Source organism: Trematomus bernacchii, unplaced genomic scaffold, assembly GCF_902827165.1.
Source record: "Trematomus bernacchii unplaced genomic scaffold, fTreBer1.1, whole genome shotgun sequence".
NCBI classification, from domain to species: domain Eukaryota; kingdom Metazoa; phylum Chordata; class Actinopteri; order Perciformes; family Nototheniidae; genus Trematomus; species Trematomus bernacchii.
In genome coordinates, this window is record NW_022987852.1 from 1,037,063 (window position 1) to 1,057,365 (window position 20,303).

General features: G+C 43.0%; 1 protein-coding gene across 1 annotated transcript in view; it reads left to right on the plus strand.

Moving 5' to 3' along the window:
• heatr5a (HEAT repeat containing 5a) overlaps positions 1 to 20,256 on the plus strand; it is a gene marked incomplete at its 3' end in the record, with an annotated part of 54,563 nt that extends 34,307 nt beyond the window's left edge. Inside the window, 19 exon segments of the mRNA XM_034113460.1 lie at positions 85 to 229; positions 1,150 to 1,332; positions 2,714 to 2,959; positions 4,540 to 4,718; positions 5,412 to 5,480; positions 5,617 to 5,796; positions 6,248 to 6,485; positions 11,430 to 11,479; positions 11,482 to 11,514; positions 11,516 to 11,537; positions 11,626 to 11,643; positions 11,646 to 11,703; positions 11,705 to 11,754; positions 12,428 to 12,555; positions 13,321 to 13,468; positions 18,968 to 19,032; positions 19,034 to 19,142; positions 19,968 to 20,069; positions 20,173 to 20,256. Coding sequence (XP_033969351.1) covers positions 85 to 229; positions 1,150 to 1,332; positions 2,714 to 2,959; positions 4,540 to 4,718; positions 5,412 to 5,480; positions 5,617 to 5,796; positions 6,248 to 6,485; positions 11,430 to 11,479; positions 11,482 to 11,514; positions 11,516 to 11,537; positions 11,626 to 11,643; positions 11,646 to 11,703; positions 11,705 to 11,754; positions 12,428 to 12,555; positions 13,321 to 13,468; positions 18,968 to 19,032; positions 19,034 to 19,142; positions 19,968 to 20,069; positions 20,173 to 20,256 — 2,107 coding nt within the window.
• Between the last annotated feature and the right edge of the window lie 47 nt (positions 20,257 to 20,303).

A 20,303-nucleotide genomic window follows, 5' to 3' on the forward strand; every position in this document is an offset into this window, starting at 1 on the left:
TGTAGCTGCATGCCTGATACACCTTACACCTGCTGTGATAACAGAGAAACAGTGTTAACTAAATTCTGTGTGTGTGTGTGTCAGGCCCACCTGTGCAGCTCGTACCTGTGTCTGCGCCGGGCCGTGGTGGCGTGTCTGCGGCAGCTGGTGCAGCGGGAGGCGCTGGAGGTTTCTGAACACGCTGTGACGCTGGTCAAAGAGCTGCCCAGACGAGACAACACACAGCTGGGTCAGCAGCTAAAGCTTAATACATTCATTATATTATATTATCATGTCAGTTTAAACATCCAGGCATGTTTGAATACGTTTAATAATACTGTTCCTGGCATTACAATATGTTTCCAGAAAAAGTTACATTACTTCTTCATTAATATCTAGTTTTCCACATTCAGAATTCACAAAAATTCCATTACGTTCTTATTATGAAAAGCACATTCAAGCAGTGGCGGTTCTAGACCAATTTGACTGGGCGGGCCAGGCTGGGGCCAGGTTGGGGCCAGGCTGGGGCCAGACTGGGGCCAGGCTGGGGCCAGGTTGGGGCCAGGCTGGGGCCAGGCTGGGGCCAGACTGGGGCCAGGCTGGGGCCAGGCTGGGGCCAGGTTGGGGCCAGGCTGGGGCCAGGTTGGGGCCAGGTTGGGGCCAGGCTGGGGCCAGGTTGGGGCCAGGCCGGGGCCAGGCCGGGGCCAGCCTGGGGCCAGCCTGGGGCCAGCCTGGGGCCAGCCTGGGGCCAGTTATTTTCTGAGGGGGGCACAATAAATTCAGGACGAAAAAGACAAAGACAGTATGAAGTAATTGCGCATAAGAAAACAATGCAATACAGTTATTGGTATTTGTTTCAGTAAACATATTTATTTCAGATACTTATAGTTACAGTTTTTACGCTCGAATGGGTCCGACTAGAATGACAAATAGCGTTAGTTCCGCCTATTCCGTCAGCCAAGAAATCGTTTAATCATAAACTTATTTTTTTCCCTTTTTTATGAATAACATATTTGCAGCACATTCAGTCCGAAACACAGTGATTATCTTTATTGTATTTCATGTTGCATTCACAGTTTATTACACATATTTCTTTCCCATCATTCAGAACATCAAGACAATTATCTCTCCCTCCACTGACACCTAACACCCCCCCCCCTCTCTCTGCAGACGTCACCATAAAGGAGGTGGGTCTGGAAGGAGCTCTGTTCACTCTGCTGGACCGAGAGTCTGATCCCGGTCTGAGGCGGGACATCCAGGAGACGCTGGTCCACATGATGGCCTCCAGCGCCACCAGCGGGAAGCTGGGACACTGGCTCAAACTGTGCAAGGACGTCCTGTCTGCAACCACCGGTGGGTTCAATTGTTGCAGTACTTGTTCTTTCTCTTCAAAATATTTTCATGAATTTTCTTGTTCAACACAGAATTCCCACAGATGGGCCGAAACAGTATCACAAGGCGCTTTCACACCAAGTACTTTGCCGTACTTAGTTCATCAGAACTCTTTAGTTCTGATGAACTAAGAGCAGATCGCGTTCACACCGGAATAATTCCCTGGGGGAGGATTAGGCAAATGAGCTGCTGACGTCACTTCGTCTTTTTCTGCTTTGGGTTTACTGGCAGGCCGCAAACAACTTCACGGCGTATACTGCCACCCGGAGTCCCCGGCCGGAAGTCCCCGGACTGGCTTCAGAGTAAACCGCCAGAACGCAGACACCTCCTCATCTCCACCGCTCCCATGTTTTATTTTGTGTTGCCATAAGTTAGTCTCTCTGTGTTTCTGCGCTGGGCGAATGCTAATGCTAATAATGCTAATGCGAGGAAAATAAAATGGCGGCTTCACAAAACTTTTTGGGAGTTTTACGGGGCGTGGTTTGCAATCCGCCCAGCCAATCAGAACTGGGAACCTTTTTCTCCCACGAAAATACCTGCTCTCTAGCAGGGACTGAAAGGGGTGAAAAGATTCTCATTAACTAAGTTCTGGATTCTTTTGGTGTGAACGCACATTTTCAGAACTATATCGGAACTATACCGGGAAAAGTACTCCGGTGTGAAAGCGCCTACAATGCAGTGAATTGTGAAAACATTTAGCATTACATTCAAAAAGTAAAGACATTTTATAGAAAATAAAAAAAAACACCAGCAGCAAAGTCTTGGGAACAAATAATTATCCCGGAGATAGCCCTACCCTCCCCATCCCCCCATCCCCCCAACCCAACAGTACTTGTTCTAATAGAAATAAACAACTATATTTGGTGAGCTTAGACGTGAAGCAGCCTGCAAAGGGTGATGTTTTTATTTATTACCCTACATTTTATGTAAAAAGTGCAATCAACTGTGAAGATATTAACTACAAAAGCCAGGGTGCAGTGGAAACAGGTCGTTTTTCAGTCTGCAAGTGAAGATGTGTTGACTTTCTGTTGTCCTCATATCAATATCATTACATTAATGTAATGTAAGAAGGTGGTTTCTAAATACAGATATTTCTGTATTAAATATAAATCCCAATCATCAAACATTGAAACATTACATATTCTCACTAACAGTTATACAGACGGATTAAAATACAAATCTATAAAATATAAATACCAGCCGATCAACTTTGTGACCCAAGTTGCAAACGGCTGAGTTAATATTTATGAAGGTAATGAAGATCCTAAAATGCTAATTAAAGCTTGTTAGTGGACCTTTAGTTTCCACTGTCAGGGATGAACCTTTCTGTAATCTCTCTCAGACTGTCGGGCTCCGGTGGAGTTGCGTCAGGAGGACGAGGAGGAGGAGGCGGACGCCGGTCGAGACGACGACTCCTCGGCCTTCAAAGCTCGCTCTGAGTCCAGCGGCCCGTTCACCGCGCTGCGCTGGGCCACGCGCCGCTTCGCCATGGAGTGTGTGTGTCGCATCATCGCTCAGTGTGAGACTTCTGACCCGGCACACTTCGACATGGCTCTGGCTCAGGAGCGCCGCCTGCAGGAGAGCACAGGTAAGACAGTGCAGAATGTTAAAGGTGTCCTACCATTCAAAATGCACTTTTTTATGTCTTCTCTACATCAACATGTGTCCCCGGTGTGTCCCCGGTGTGTCCCCGGTGTGTCCCCGGTGTGTCAGGGAACTCACAAAGTGTCAGAAAATAAAACCCTCTCTCTTTTCCTCCGTACCCACATCTCTAAAAACGGGGGAACAACAGAGCTGATCCAGATTTGCGTCCGATATGACGTAATATCTGAAATGTGGACCCACGGCCCTATCAGAAACGTTGCTATCAGAAACAATGCGCAAAGTTTTGGACGTGATATGGTCTTTGTTTACATTAGCATGGCTAACACTCAGAGCTAACCTGTACTGGAGAGAGTATGTGTAAAAAAGTAGGAAATAAAAAGGAACTCACCTTGTGGTATAACCGGCAAGAGAGAAAGCCTTTGAGCTCCATACTGTTTCAGAAAGAATCCTTGATGTGGTTTGGAACATGATAGCGTTTCATCACGGCAGCATTTAGCTGAGAATCTTTTTAAAGCTAAGGACCCAAAATCAGCCCTTCTGGGGCTGCTTCTCACTTCGGTTAAATGCAATCCTTGCGTCCCTCACTTGCGTCGTTTCCTTGCGGCTAGTCCCTCCCACCAAGGAAGCATGGAGAGACGCAAGGAAACCACGAGAAGCAGGGAAATGAGTTTTAAGAGACGTCCTTTCCTCCGGAGCGTCACGTGAAGCGACGTCCGTTTGTGATGACGCTGCACAGCTGATCGTCTGACAGCAGCTCTGTCCCCGTTGTTTTCACAAACACCCCCGCCTCTGTTAGTACACATTTATCGACACATACATTTGTATCATCTGTTGTAGACCCAAATAAATAAAATCAAATAAGAACTTATTCTCAAAAAAGATAAACGCCATTCTTAGAATGTAAAACGAAAAAAGCGATCATGAAAATGTTTCCAATAAATGAATAAAATGATTTTTGACCACTTAGTAGTTCAGATATATCACATATTTCTAACTGAATGATGCATTCATTGAAACAGAACACAGTATGAACTGAGGAGTGAGTCCCGTGAGTTTCATGTGTTTTCTTCACTCCGCTGGGAAACTGCTCTCATGTCAAGAAGCATCAGATCAGTGCATGCGCTGCATCGTCCAATCAGTGAGTGATACACAGTAAGGGGGCGGGGCGAGTCTCTGAGGATTTCACCGGAGGATGGTCTGGTGGTTCCTCGGTTATCGATCCTCCGGCACAAATAAGGCCACTGGGACGCTACTCAAGATGGCGCAGACAAATCAACTTCCGGTGATACCGAGACCGAGGAGCGAGGAAATGAAAAATAAGAGAAGTGAGACGCAGCCTCTCACAGGGCTGGAATAGAGGGATATGAGGGATTTCTAAAATGCATGATCTGTTTGGTATTTTGAGCAAAACACATCATAGACATGTTTTTTATATTCTTTTATATATCTGAGACCCATAATATATGCCCTAAAAATAGCATGATAGGAAACCTTTAAGTTGTGGACTCTGCAGACCTCCCTAACCCTCACCTTTCCCCCCCCCCCCCCCCCCCCCCCCCTCAGACTTCCTGGTGCTCCACCTGGCTGACCTGGTCCGCATGGCCTTCATGGCGGCGACGGATCACAGCGACCAGCTGAGACTGGCCGGTCTTCAGACGCTGCTGGTGATCATCAGACGCTTCTCTGCCATCCCTGAACCAGAGTTCCCCGGTCATGTGATCCTGGAGCAGTACCAGGCCAACGTAAGGACTGATCCAACTATCAAGTCAAAGTCAAAGTCAACTTTATTGTCAATCTCAAAATATGTTGTCCACACAGAAAGATGGAAATACTGTTTCCCACAGTCCCGAGGTCTAAAACAACACATTCAAATACAAGAACACTCAATGATTACAAAAAAACACAAAACAACCGTTTACTTCAAGTAAGCAGGATATATCTAAATATATATATATATATAATATGCGCCACTTAGCTTTAACATTTTCATTTATGTGTCACATTTGCTGTGACAATGCATTTGGGATCCAATTGTATTTTGTTTTGGAAGCTCGATCTCAGAGTGGAGCCAAAAGAAAACCAAACATGCTACATTCCTAATTTTCGGCACAAAAAACATTATTGGCTGTTTTTCTGTCTTTCTTTGAAGTGACGCACAAGGTCTTAAAGAAAAACAGAATACAGAGAAGTTGCAGTGTAGGGAAATGTGTATTCTGATAACCTGGAGGAGTTATTCTCACAGCTATTGTTCTGTTTTAATCTTCAAAACATCCTGTTATTATTTTCACTACTGATTCATATTTGGATTACTTTTTGCTGAATTGTTTTTATCCTATTAAACTTTAAAAAAGGAAATACATATCTGTGCTCTATTTGGATGACTGTGTGTGATACACTGATTAATGGTTATAATTGTTCATGTGTTTCATGTGCAGGTTGGAGCTGCTCTCAGACCAGCCTTCTCTGCTGACGCTCCTCCTGACGTCACCGCCAAGGCCTGCCAGGTGACCAATCAATCATCAGATATAATTTTAATTAATCTAAATGTTTACTTGTGGTGCTGCCAGGTTACAGCTGTCAGAGACTTCATCAAACACCATGTTGTGTAACCTGCTGTGACCTTTGACCCTCTGCTCTCAGGTGTGCAGCGCCTGGATAGCGAGCGGTGTGGTCAGTGACCTGCGCGACCTGCGGCGCGTCCACCAGCTCCTCGCCTCCTCATTGGCTAAAGTCCAGGCGGGGAGGGACCCGTCCAGCCAGCTGTACAACGAGGCCACCGTCACCATGGAAACACTGGCTGTCCTGAAGGCCTGGGCCGAGGTGTGTTATATCGTTTTTTATTATTTCATGATATTATTTACATTTTTCGTTTTTGCAAAGAAAAACCTTTTTTTTCACGAAATGTATACATTTTTATATGAAATGTTAGTATTGAGCCCAAAAATATATTTAAATACAGTATATTGCCTATATTTCCCTTAATATGACATATGGTTCAATTAAATAAAACAAGGATATTACAACAAGGACAAAGTAAATGTGTCTTTATTACTAAATAAAAGAGTAACTTATTTCATTTACAGCTGCCAATCTTAAAATAAAATACAAATGAAAATATATTATTTAAAAACCAAACATAATATATGTATATTCTTGGAGTAATTTTACCGAAATGTATTTATTTAGGATTAACCCTTTGAGATGAACCATATCAATTAGAAAGGGGTCCTTATTTGACTTTGATATTATCTGAATGTCTTGTGTCTCCCAGGTTTACATCGTGGCGGTTCAGAGGAGCAGACAGGAGGAGAGCTCTGATAGGACGACTGACCTCTCAGTCTCCTCCTCTCTGGCCAATGACAGCTCAGGCTCAGAGTCTGGAGGGGCGGGCCTCCTGAAGTTGGTCCAATCAGATCTGTGTACGCTGAGCCGCCTGTGGTTGTCGGCGCTGCAGGACTACGCCCTGCTGACCCTCCCTCAGGAGTACGCAGCGCAGCTACCTGACACAGGTAGGAGGAGGAGGAAGAACCAGGTCATTACTTAAAAAGGAGCACTTCAGGAACATTTATTGTTGTGGCTTGTGTATAGGCAAGGCAGGGCACGTTTATTCATACAGCACATTTCAACACAAGGCAATTCAAAGTGCTTTACAACAATGAAAGACATTAAGAGCATTAAGAATTTCATTATAAAATGGCATTTAAAAACACTCATTAATAAGCAAAGATAATAAAACATGAATAACACAGGAACATGAATGAAAGTTACAGAGCAGTGTGAGATGTGAATAGTTCAATTAAAAGTAGTCGGACCTGCAGGTTTCTGGGAGTTTGTTCCAGATGTTTGGAGCAGAACAACTGAACTTCTCCAGGTTTAGTTGTGACTCTGGGGACAGGAAGCAGAGCTGAGAGTTCTGGATGGTTCTTCATGTAGCAGCAGGTCAGAAATGTGTTTTGGGCCTAAACCATTCAGCGCTTTATAAACCAGCAGCTGTATGTAGAAGTGTCTGACTCACAGGAAGCCAGAGTAAAGACTTCAGAACTGGACTGTGATCCAGTGGGAAATAAATCCTTCTGTGTGTCGCAACCAGAGCCGAGCAGGGATGGTTATCCTTTCCAGACCATTTACATGCACAGAACCCTATAGAACACAGAACCCTATATAACACAGAACCCTATATAACACAGAACCCTATAGAACACAGAAACCTATAGAACACAGAACCCTATATAACACAGAACCCTATATAACACAGAACCCTATATAACACAGAAACCTATAGAACACAGAACCCTATATAACACAGAACCCTATAGAACACAGAAACCCTATAGAACACAGAACCCTATAGAACACAGAACCCTATATAACACAGAACCCTATAGAACACAGAACCCTATAGAACACAGAACCCTATATAACACAGAACCCTATAGAACACAGAACCCTATATAACACAGAACCCTATATAACACAGAACCCTATATAACACAGAACCCTATAGAACACAGAACCCTATAGAACACAGAACCCTATAGAACACAGAAACCTATATAACACAGAACCCTATACACAGAACCCTATAGAACACAGAACCCTATAGAACACAGAACCCTATAGAACACAGAACCCTATAGAACACAGAAACCTATAGAACACAGAAACCTATAGAACACAGAAACCTATAGAACACAGAAACCTAGAACACAGAACCCTATATAACACAGAACCCTATATAACACAGAAACACAGAACACAGAACCCTATAGAACACAGAACCCTATATAACACAGAAACCTATATAACACAGAAACCTAGAACACAGAAACCTAGAACACAGAACCCTATATAACACAGAACCCTATAGAACACAGAACCCTATATAACACAGAACCCTATATAACACAGAACCCTATATAACACAGAACCCTATAGAACACAGAACCCTATAGAACACAGAACCCTATATAACACAGAACCCTATAGAACACAGAACCCTATAGAACACAGAAACCTATATAACACAGAAACCTATAGAACACAGAACCCTATAGAACACAGAACCCTATATAACACAGAACCCTATATAACACAGAACCCTATAGAACACAGAACCCTATAGAACACAGAAACCTATATAACACAGAAACCTATATAACACAGAACCCTATAGAACACAGAACCCTATAGAACACAGAACCCTATATAACACAGAACCCTATAGAACACAGAAACCTATAGAACACAGAAACCTATAGAACACAGAACCCTATAGAACACAGAAACCTATAGAACACAGAAACCTAGAACACAGAACCCTATATAACACAGAACCCTATATAACACAGAAACCCAGAACACAGAACCCTATAGAACACAGAACCCTATATAACACAGAAACCTATATAACACAGAAACCTAGAACACAGAAACCTAGAACACAGAACCCTATATAACACAGAACCCTATATAACACAGAACACAGAACCCTATATAACACAGAAACCTATATAACACAGAAACCTAGAACACAGAACCCTATATAACACAGAACCCTATAGAACACAGAACCCTATATAACACAGAACCCTATAGAACACAGAACCCTATATAACACAGAAACCTATATAACACAGAAACCTAGAACACAGAAACCTAGAACACAGAACCCTATATAACACAGAACCCTATAGAACACAGAACACAGAACCCTATATAACACAGAAACCTATATAACACAGAAACCTAGAACACAGAACCCTATATAACACATAACCCTATAGAACACAGAAACCTATATAACACAGAAACCTATATAACACAGAACCCTATAGAACACAGAACCCTATAGAACACAGAAACCTATAGAACACAGAACCCTATAGAACACAGAAACCTATAGAACACAGAACCCTATAGAACACAGAAACCTATAGAACACAGAAACCTAGAACACAGAACCCAATAGAACACAGAAACCTATAGAACACAGAAACCTATATAACACAGAACCCTATAGAACACAGAAACCTAGAACACAGAACCCAATAGAACACAGAACCCTATAGAACACAGAAACCTATATAACACAGAAACCTATAGAACACAGAAACCTATATAACACAGAACCCTATAGAACACAGAAACCTAGAACACAGAACCCAATAGAACACAGAAACCTATAGAACACAGCAACCTATAGAACACAGAAACCTATAGAACACAGAACCCTATATAACACAGAAACACAGAACACAGAACCCTATATAACACAGAACCCTATAGAACACAGAAACCTATAGAACACAGAAACCTATATAACACAGAAACCTATAGAACACAGAAACCTATATAACACAGAACCCTATAGAACACAGAAACCTAGAACACAGAACCCAATAGAACACAGAAACCTATAGAACACAGCAACCTATAGAACACAGAAACCTATAGAACACAGAACCCTATATAACACAGAAACACAGAACACAGAACCCTATATAACACAGAACCCTATATAACACAGAAACCTATATAACACAGAAACCTATAGAACACAGAAACCTAGAACACAGAACCCTATATAACACAGAAACCTATAGAACACAGAACCCTATATAACACAGAACCCTATAGAACACAGAACCCAATAGAACACAGAAACCTATAGAACACAGAACCCTATAGAACACAGAACCCTATAGAACACAGAACCCTATAGAACACAGAACCCAATATAACACAGAAAACCTATAGAACACAGAACCCTATAGAACACAGAACCCTATAGAACACAGAAACCTATAGAACACAGAACCCTATAGAACACAGAACCCAATAGAACACAGAACCCTATATAACACAGAAACACAGAACACAGAACCCTATATAACACAGAACCCTATATAACACAGAAACCTATATAACACAGAACCCTATAGAACACAGAAACCTAGAACACAGAACCCTATATAACACAGAAACCTATAGAACACAGAACCCTATAGAACACAGAACCCTATAGAACACAGAACCCAATAGAACACAGAAACCTATAGAACACAGAACCCTATAGAACACAGAACCCTATAGAACACAGAACCCTATAGAACACAGAACCCTATAGAACACAGAACCCAATATAACACAGAAACCTATAGAACACAGAACCCTATAGAACACAGAACCCTATAGAACACAGAAACCTATAGAACACAGAACCCTATAGAACACAGAACCCAATAGAACACAGAACCCTATAGAACACAGAACCCTATATAACACAGAAACCTAGAACACAGAACCCTATATAACACAGAAACCTATAGAACACAGAAACCTATATAACACAGAACCCTAGAACACAGAACCCTATATAACACAGAAACCTATAGAACACAGAACCCTATAGAACACAGAACCCTATAGAACACAGAACCCTATAGAACACAGAACCCAATATAACACAGAACCCTATAGAACACAGAAACCTATAGAACACAGAACCCTATAGAACACAGAACCCTATAGAACACAGAAACCTATAGAACACAGAACCCTATAGAACACAGAACCCAATAGAACACAGAACCCTATAGAACACAGAACCCAATATAACACAGAACCCAATAGAACACAGAACCCTATAGAACACAGAACCCTATATAACACAGAAACCTATAGAACACAGAACCCTATATAACACAGAAACCTATAGAACACAGAACCCTATAGAACACAGAACCCTATAGAACACAGAACCCAATATAACACAGAACCCTATAGAACACAGAAACCTATAGAACACAGAACCCTATAGAACACAGAACCCTATAGAACACAGAACCCTATAGAACACAGAACCCTATAGAACACAGAACCCTATACACAGAACCCTATAGAACACAGAACCCTATAGAACACAGAACCCTATAGAACACAGAACCCTATAGAACACAGAACCCTATAGAACACAGAAACCTATATAACACAGAACCCTATATAACACAGAACCCTATAGAACACAGAAACCTATAGAACACAGAACCCTATAGAACACAGAAACCTATAGAACACAGAACCCTATACACAGAACCCTATAGAACACAGAACCCTATAGAACACAGAACCCTATATAACACAGAACCCTATATAACACAGAAACCTATAGAACACAGAAACCTATAGAACACAGAACCCTATAGAACACAGAACCCTATAGAACACAGAACCCTATAGAACACAGAACCCTATAGAACACAGAACCCTATACACAGAACCCTATAGAACACAGAACCCTATAGAACACAGAACCCTATAGAACACAGAACCCTATAGAACACAGAACCCTATAGAGCACAGAACCCTATAGAACACTCTACAGGAGAGGGAGAACCACAACAAGCAGAATAAGGACTCTTTAAATTGAGTTTGTTTTCCTCTCCTTCCTCCAGGAGGTTCTTTCTACACGGCAGAGACGGTGAACCAGGCCAGAGCTCATTACACACCTCCTCCTGGGCTCCAGTGCTCCACGCCACCCTCCCTCTGGCTGCACAGCACCGGTCAGTCCTATATTCCTGCAATATACCCTGATATATATATAAAGACATAGGCGGGTGTTAAACAGCCTGATCCCTCTTTTTGTTGCAGGTTTCTTGATGCCAGACGACCTCCTCCCTATCTCTCTCGTCCTGCCACCCCCACCTCCATGGGACAAACAGGGGGTCAGAGCCAAGAGTCCAGAGGACATCAACACCGACAGACTGCACCTCATCCTGGGTACGGGACTGGTTTTATTACAGATATATGGAGACTTAAAGGTCACCTATTATGCAACATCCACTTCTCCATGTCTCTTCTACATCAACATGTGTCCCCTCTTCTCCATGTCTCTTCTACATCAACATGTGTCCCCTCTTCTTCATGTCCCCTCTTCTTCATGTCTCTTCTACATCAACATGTGTCCCCTCTGTTTAGAGAGATGATCCATTTCTATAAAAACCTGTCTGAAAATGAGCTGATCAGATTTTGGCCACTTGATGATGTCATAACGATGTTTTGTCTTGTGTAACCATTAGCCAATCAGCAACCAAGGTAACCCCCCCCCCCCCCCCCCCCACCTTATCACACCTGAATCTCCTCCTAGAGCACCATTGAGTTCTTTGTAACCAATCTCTCTCAGAGGGGCGTGGGGAGGGGCTCCTTATTTTCATCTAAAGTAACAGACAGAGAATCAGCACTTTGGAAACAGGGCTGAAACAGAGGGGATTATGGGTTATGCTGCAATGATCTGTTTGGTGTTTCAGCCAATCAGAGACAGGCTCTGTATATATCTGAGACCTGTGATATATTGATGAGAAACAGTATAATGGGGGACCTTTAAAGTGCATGTGTTTCATTAAATTAAGTTTCTTTCTGAACTGAGTGTGGTTGTATCTCTCCTGTGTTTCAGGGATCAGTGTGGAGTTCCTGTGTTCTCCGCACTCTGCTGACCAGATGGAGAACATCACTTCCTGTCTGAGAGCTCTGCAGGCGCTGCTGGACGTCTCCTGGCCCCGAGCCAAGATCGGAAACGACCAGGTGAGACTCAGGCGGACCTGAAGCCAGACCAGAGTGCGACCAGAATCCAAACTAGATTTAAAAAGGGGACCTATCATGCAAAATGCACTTGTGTACGTCTTTTCTACATGAATATGTGTCCCCGGTGTTCCAGGGAACTCACCAAGTGTCAGAAAACACAACCCTCTCTATTTCCTCCATACCCAAATCTCTAAAAAAGGGGCTGCACGGATCTGATAAAAACTGATCCAGATTTGAACACTGTCCTGACGTCAGGACGGTGGCGCTACGGCTATTGGGCCAACTCCACCAATCAGGAGGAGACAGCCACGGCCATTGCCGTTCCAAAGCGCTGGAGACGCGTAGTACATATGCCAGGCCTGTAGATGGTGCTGTTCTCCACTGAATCAGCCCTTGCAAAAATATTGCCAAAGCGGCAAGGCAAGGCAATTTTATTTATATAGCACTTTTCAGCACGTGGCGATTCAAAGTGCTTTACACATTAAAAGCAAAAGACATTTAAGAACAAATACAGCATAAATACATTATTAAAAAGAGCATTTAAAAACAGGCATAAAATGTCAAGGATAATACAATTCAATAGTCAATAAAGAAACAATTTACAACAATATATTATTACAAAACCGCAAATATCAAATGAAGTGCTGGTTGTCTCTGAGGGTGGGACATGCGCTGACATATTCGGCTGCTTCTATGGGGCTGGCACTATTTTCTTCTCCAAGTACATGTTGCATTGTATTCTCTCTCCTCTCTCTCTGTGTTCAGGCTCTGAGTGTGGAGCTGCTCAGCGTCCTCCACAGGCTGATGGTCACCAGAGAGTCCGTCTCCGTTCAGCTCGCCGTGTTGGATCTACTGCGACAGATCGTAACGGCCGCTCACGAGCACGTCAAGGAGAAACGCCACAGCGCTGAGGGTGAACACACTATCACACACACTATCACCACACACATATCACACACACTATCACACACACTATCACACACACTATCACACACACCGTTACACACACTGTTATACATACTGTTGCGGCTGTAGTAATCCAAACAAAGTGCCGCGAGGGACTAAACAAGGGAAAAACATTGTCTGACGCGCAAGAAAACATTCTTTCCACTGATATGCGTTTGACCTTTATTAGCAAACGAAACAAGCAAACATACAATTGTTTCTGGTCCATATCCAGTATGTGATTGCATACGCGGTCAACAAACAGTGTCCTTCCCCAGCTCACTGCCCCTCCATCTATAACAAAGTGTGCCGGTAAAAGCAACCGGATATAACCGCAAACGTCACCACACAAATCCAATAGACACGCGAAAATGTGACGTAACAAACACAATGTTACACACCCTGTTACACCCAGCACCGCTACACACACTGCTACACACACTGCTCTACACACACCTGCTACACACACCTGTATACACACACTTTTACCACCACACCGCTACCACACTGCTACACACACTGATACACACACGTTACACACACCGCTACACACACTGCTACACACACTGATACACCACCTGTTATACACACTGTTACACACACTGCTACACACACTGCTAAACACACTGATACACACACTGTTATACACACTGCTACACACACTGATACACACACTGTTACACACACTGCTACACATACTGTTATACACACTGTTACACACACTGCTATACACACTGCTACACACACTGTTAGACACACTGTTATACACACTGTTACACACGCTGTTATACACACTGCTACACACACTGCTACACACACTGTTACACACACTGCTACACACACTGTTATACACACTGCTACACACACTGTTAGACACACTGTTAGACACACTGTTATACACACTGTTATACACACTGCTACACACACTGCTACACACACTGCTACACACACACACACCACATGTTACACACATGCTACACACACACATGTTACACACATGCTACACACACATGCTACACACACACATGCTACACACACTGTTACACACAAACCGCTACAACACACAACGTTAGACCACTGTTATACACACTGCTACAAACACTGTTATACACACATGCTACACACACATGTTATACACATGTTACACACATGCTACACACACACATGTTACACACACATGTTACACACACACATGTTACACACACACCACATGTTACACACATGCTACACACACATGTTACACACACTGTTACACACCACATGTTACACACATGCTACACACACCACATGTTACACACACCACATGTTATACACACGCTACACACTGTTTAGACACACTGTTATACACACTGCTACACACCTGTTATACACACTGCTACACCAACTGTTATACACACTGTTATACACACTGTTACACACACTGTTATACACACTGCTACACACACTGCTACACACACTGCTACACACACTGTTATACACACTGCTACACACACTGTTAGACACACTGTTAGACACACTGTTATACACACTGTTATACACACTGCTACACACACTGCTACACACACTGTTACACACACTGCTACACACACTGTTACACACACTGCTACACACACTGTTAGACACACTGTTAGACACACTGTTATACACACTGCTACACACACTGCTACACACACTGCTACACACACTGTTACACACACTGTTACACACACTGCTACACACACTGCTACACACACTGCTACACACACTGCTACACACACTGTTACACACACTGTTACACACACTGCTACACACACTGCTACACACACTGTTATACACACTGTTATACACACTGTTATACACACTGCTACACACACACTGCTACACACACACTGCTACACACTGTTATACACACTGTTATACACACTGTCTACACACTGTTATACACACGCTACACACACCACATGTTACACACACTGTTATACACACTGCTATACACACTGCTACACACACCTGCTGACACACACTGCTATACACACTGTTATACACACTGTTACACACACTGCTACACACACTGTTACACACACTGTTATACCACTGTTATACACACTGCTACACACACTGTTATACACACTGCTACACACACACTGCTATACACACTGTTATACACACTGTTACACACACTGCTATACACACTGTTACACACACACTGCTACACACACTGTTATACACACTGCTACACACACTGCTATACACACTGTTATACACACTGTTACACACACTGTTATACACACTGCTACACACACTGCTACACACACACACACACACACTGTTATACACACTGTCTACACACACTGCTACACACACTGTTATACACACTGCTACACACACTGCTATACACACTGTTATACACACTGTTATACACACTGTTATACACACTGCTACACACACTGCTATACACACTGTTATACACACTGTTACACACACTGCTACACACACTGTTACACACACTGCTACACACACTGCTATACACACTGTTACACACACTGTTACACACACTGCTACACACACTGTTACACACACTGCTCACACCACTGTTATCACACTGTTACACCACTGCTACACACACTGTTATACACACTGTTATACACACTGCTACACACACTGTTACACACACTGCTATACACACTGTTACACACACTGCTACACACACTGTTATACACACTGCTACACACACTGTTACACACACTGCTACACACACTGTTATACACACTGTTACACACACTGTTACACACACACTGCTACACACACTGTTACACACACTGTTACACACAACACTGCTACACCACACTGTTATACACACTGTTACACACACTGCTACACACACTGTTATACACACTGTTACACACACTGCTACACACACTGTTACACACACTGCTATACACACTGTTACACACACTGCTACACACACTGCTATACACACTGTTATACACACTGTTATACACACTGTTACACACACTGTTACACACACTGTTACACACACTGTTATACACACTGCTATACACACTGCTACACACACTGCTACACACACTGCTATACACCTGTTATACACACTGCTACCACACACTGTTTAACACACTGTTATACACACTGCTACACACACTGTTACACACTGTTACACACACTGTTATACACACTGCTATACACACTGCTACACACACTGCTACACACACTGCTATACACACTGTTATACACACTGTTACACACTGCTACACACACTGTTACACACACTGTTATACACACACTGTTATACACACTGCTACACACACTGTTATACACACTGCTACACACACTGCTATACACACTGTTATACACACTGTTACACACACTGCTATACACACTGTTACACACACTGCTACACACACTGTTATACACACTGCTACACACACTGCTATACACACTGTTATACACACTGTTACACACACTGTTATACACACTGCTACACACACTGCTACACACACTGCTACACACACTGTTATACACACTGTTACACACACTGCTACACACACTGTTATACACACTGCTACACACACTGCTATACACACTGTTATACACACTGTTATACACACTGTTATACACACTGCTACACACACTGCTATACACACTGTTATACACACTGTTACACACACACTGCTACACACACTGTTACACACACTGCTACACACACTGCTATACACACTGTTACACACACTGTTACACACACTGCTACACACACTGTTACACACACTGCTACACACACTGCTACACACACTGCTACACACACTGTTATACACACTGTTATACACACTGCTACACACACTGTTACACACACTGCTATACACACTGTTACACACACTGCTACACACACTGTTATACACACTGCTACACACACTGTTACACACACTGCTACACACACTGTTATACACACTGTTACACACACTGTTACACACACTGCTACACACACTGTTACACACACTGTTACACACACTGCTACACACACTGTTATACACACTGTTACACACACTGCTACACACACTGTTATACACACTGTTATACACACTGCTACACACACTGTTACACACACTGCTATACACACTGTTACACACACTGCTACACACACTGCTATACACACTGTTATACACACTGTTACACACACTGTTACACACACTGTTATACACACTGCTATACACACTGCTACACACACTGCTACACACACTGCTATACACACTGTTATACACACTGCTACACACACTGCTATACACACTGTTATACACACTGCTACACACACTGTTACACACACTGTTATACACACTGCTATACACACTGCTACACACACTGCTACACACACTGTTATACACACTGCTATACACACTGCTACACACACTGCTACACACACTGCTATACACACTGTTATACACACTGCTACACACACTGCTATACACACTGTTATACACACTGCTACACACACTGTTACACACACACTGATACACACACTGCTACACACACTGCTACACACACACTGCTATAACACACTTACACACACACTGCTACACACACTGTTATACACACTGTTATACACACTGCTACACACACTGTTACACACACTGTTATACACACTGCTACACACACTGCTATACACACTGTTATACACACTGCTACACACACTGTTACACACACTGTTATACACACTGCTACACACACTGCTATACACACTGTTATACACACTGCTATACACACACTGCTACACACACACTGCTACACACACTGCTATACACACTGCTACACACACTGTTACAACACACTGCTACACACACTGCTATACACACTGCTATACACACTGTTAGACACACCGCTAAACGGTAACACACACTATACACACACTGTAACACACACCTGCTACACACACTGCTACACACACTGTTATACACACTGTTATACACACTGTTATAACACACTGCTACACACACTGCTACACACACTGTTACCACACTGTTATAACACACTGTTACACAGATTCTCTAATTCTACTCTATAAATCTTTGAACTCCAGAGGAACCATTTCCTAGATCTTCTTCCTACTGATAACAAAACAAATGAGAAACAAACAAAACTCACAAACTGAATGTTGTCGTTTAAACACTTTATTGTTCTTTTATGTATAAAGAAAGCGTAATGAGACAGTATGAAGTTGACTGTGTTCTGGTTTTATGTTTCAGTATTTGTAAGCAACTGTGACTGAAGAATATTGCTTTGATTTGACTTTTTAATGGTTTTTCATTTTTATAAGAAGGGGCAGATCAAATAAGATGTTCTTCTCCCTGCTCCTTTCACCATGTGCTATGAAACAAACAACCCGTATAAGTGTACATGTTTTGTAAAGTGTACATGTTTTGTTTTAAAATACTGCCATGGTGGAATAAGCAAATAAATAAATACGTTATTGTTCCTCAGTTGGATGACGGTGCATCAGAGAAGGAGACGCTGCCTGAGTTCGGAGAGGGACGGGACACCGGCGGTTTTGATCCCCGGGCGCTCGCTGGTGTTCGGAGCGCTGGAGCTCTGCCTCTGTGTTCTGGTCCGGAAACTTCCACAGCTCAGCCCCAAACTGGCCGGGACCAGTCCAACTGGTGAGAGGAGGGGGGGGGCGAAAATAGGGGAAATGGTGTTGTAAAGATGAGACTAGAGTGCATTTTGTAATAGGTCCCCTTTAAGTAAGTTTATTGTGGGAGAGCTAAGAAACAGTTTGAAAGAGGTTGAAACTACGTGATATGTATTGTTGTCATATGATACAGCCCTAATGTATACAGGAGCAGGAATGTAGCTAAACATGGATGTGAAGGCAGTTCTCTGTTTATTTAGATGTGATTAAAATAAAATAGAAAATGTTTGTCACTTAAAATAGTTCATAATCCTGATTATCTTTTTGAACTTAATCGTGCAGGATAGTGTGTGTTCAGTGACGACACGTGTCGTTTCAATTTCCTTTAGCAAGCTTTTTTTTTAAAGGTAATTGAAAACAGCACTTTTTAAAAGTCATGGAAAGTGTTTTGATATCTGAAAAGGTGTGTTAAATGAATTACAGTCTAATGTTACAATGAGAGAAGATTTTCAACACAGAGCCCCCCCCCCCCCCCTCCCGACATAATGAATCCCAATTTAAACCCTTGATGACAGCTTCAAGATACCACCCCGTTATAAGAAAACACACAGCTGGTATGTGATCAGAACACACTCTGACCACTTCAGTGTGTGTGTGTGTGGTGTGTGTGTGTGTGTGTGTGTGTGTGTGTGTGTGTGTGTGTGTGTGTGTGTGTGTGTGTGTGTGTGGTGTGTGTGTGTGTGTGTGTGTGTGTGTGTGTGTGTGTGTGGTCTCTCTCTGTTGTCTGTGTGTGTGTGTGTGTGTGTGTGTGGTGTGTGTGTGTGTGTAATGTGTGTGTGTGTGTGGTGTTCAGGTCCTGGAGGTTCAGTGTGGAGTTTGACTGACACCGACTGTCAGCTGGTGGCCTCCGCTCTGTGTGTCCTCTCCGACCTGCCGTCCATCTGCTCCCCCGAAGGTCAGATGCTAATGCTAATGCTAACATGCTAACTAAATGTTTCCCTGATGTGTTTTTGTTGTCTCACTGACTCTTGACCCGATGCTTGTTCGTCGTCCTGCAGGCAGCGTGTCCATCCTCCCCTCCGTCCTCTACCTGCTGCTGGGAGTCCTCAGAGAGCTGGTGCACCTGCCCAGCAGCCAGCCTGGTAACACACACACACACACACACACACACACACACACACACACCACA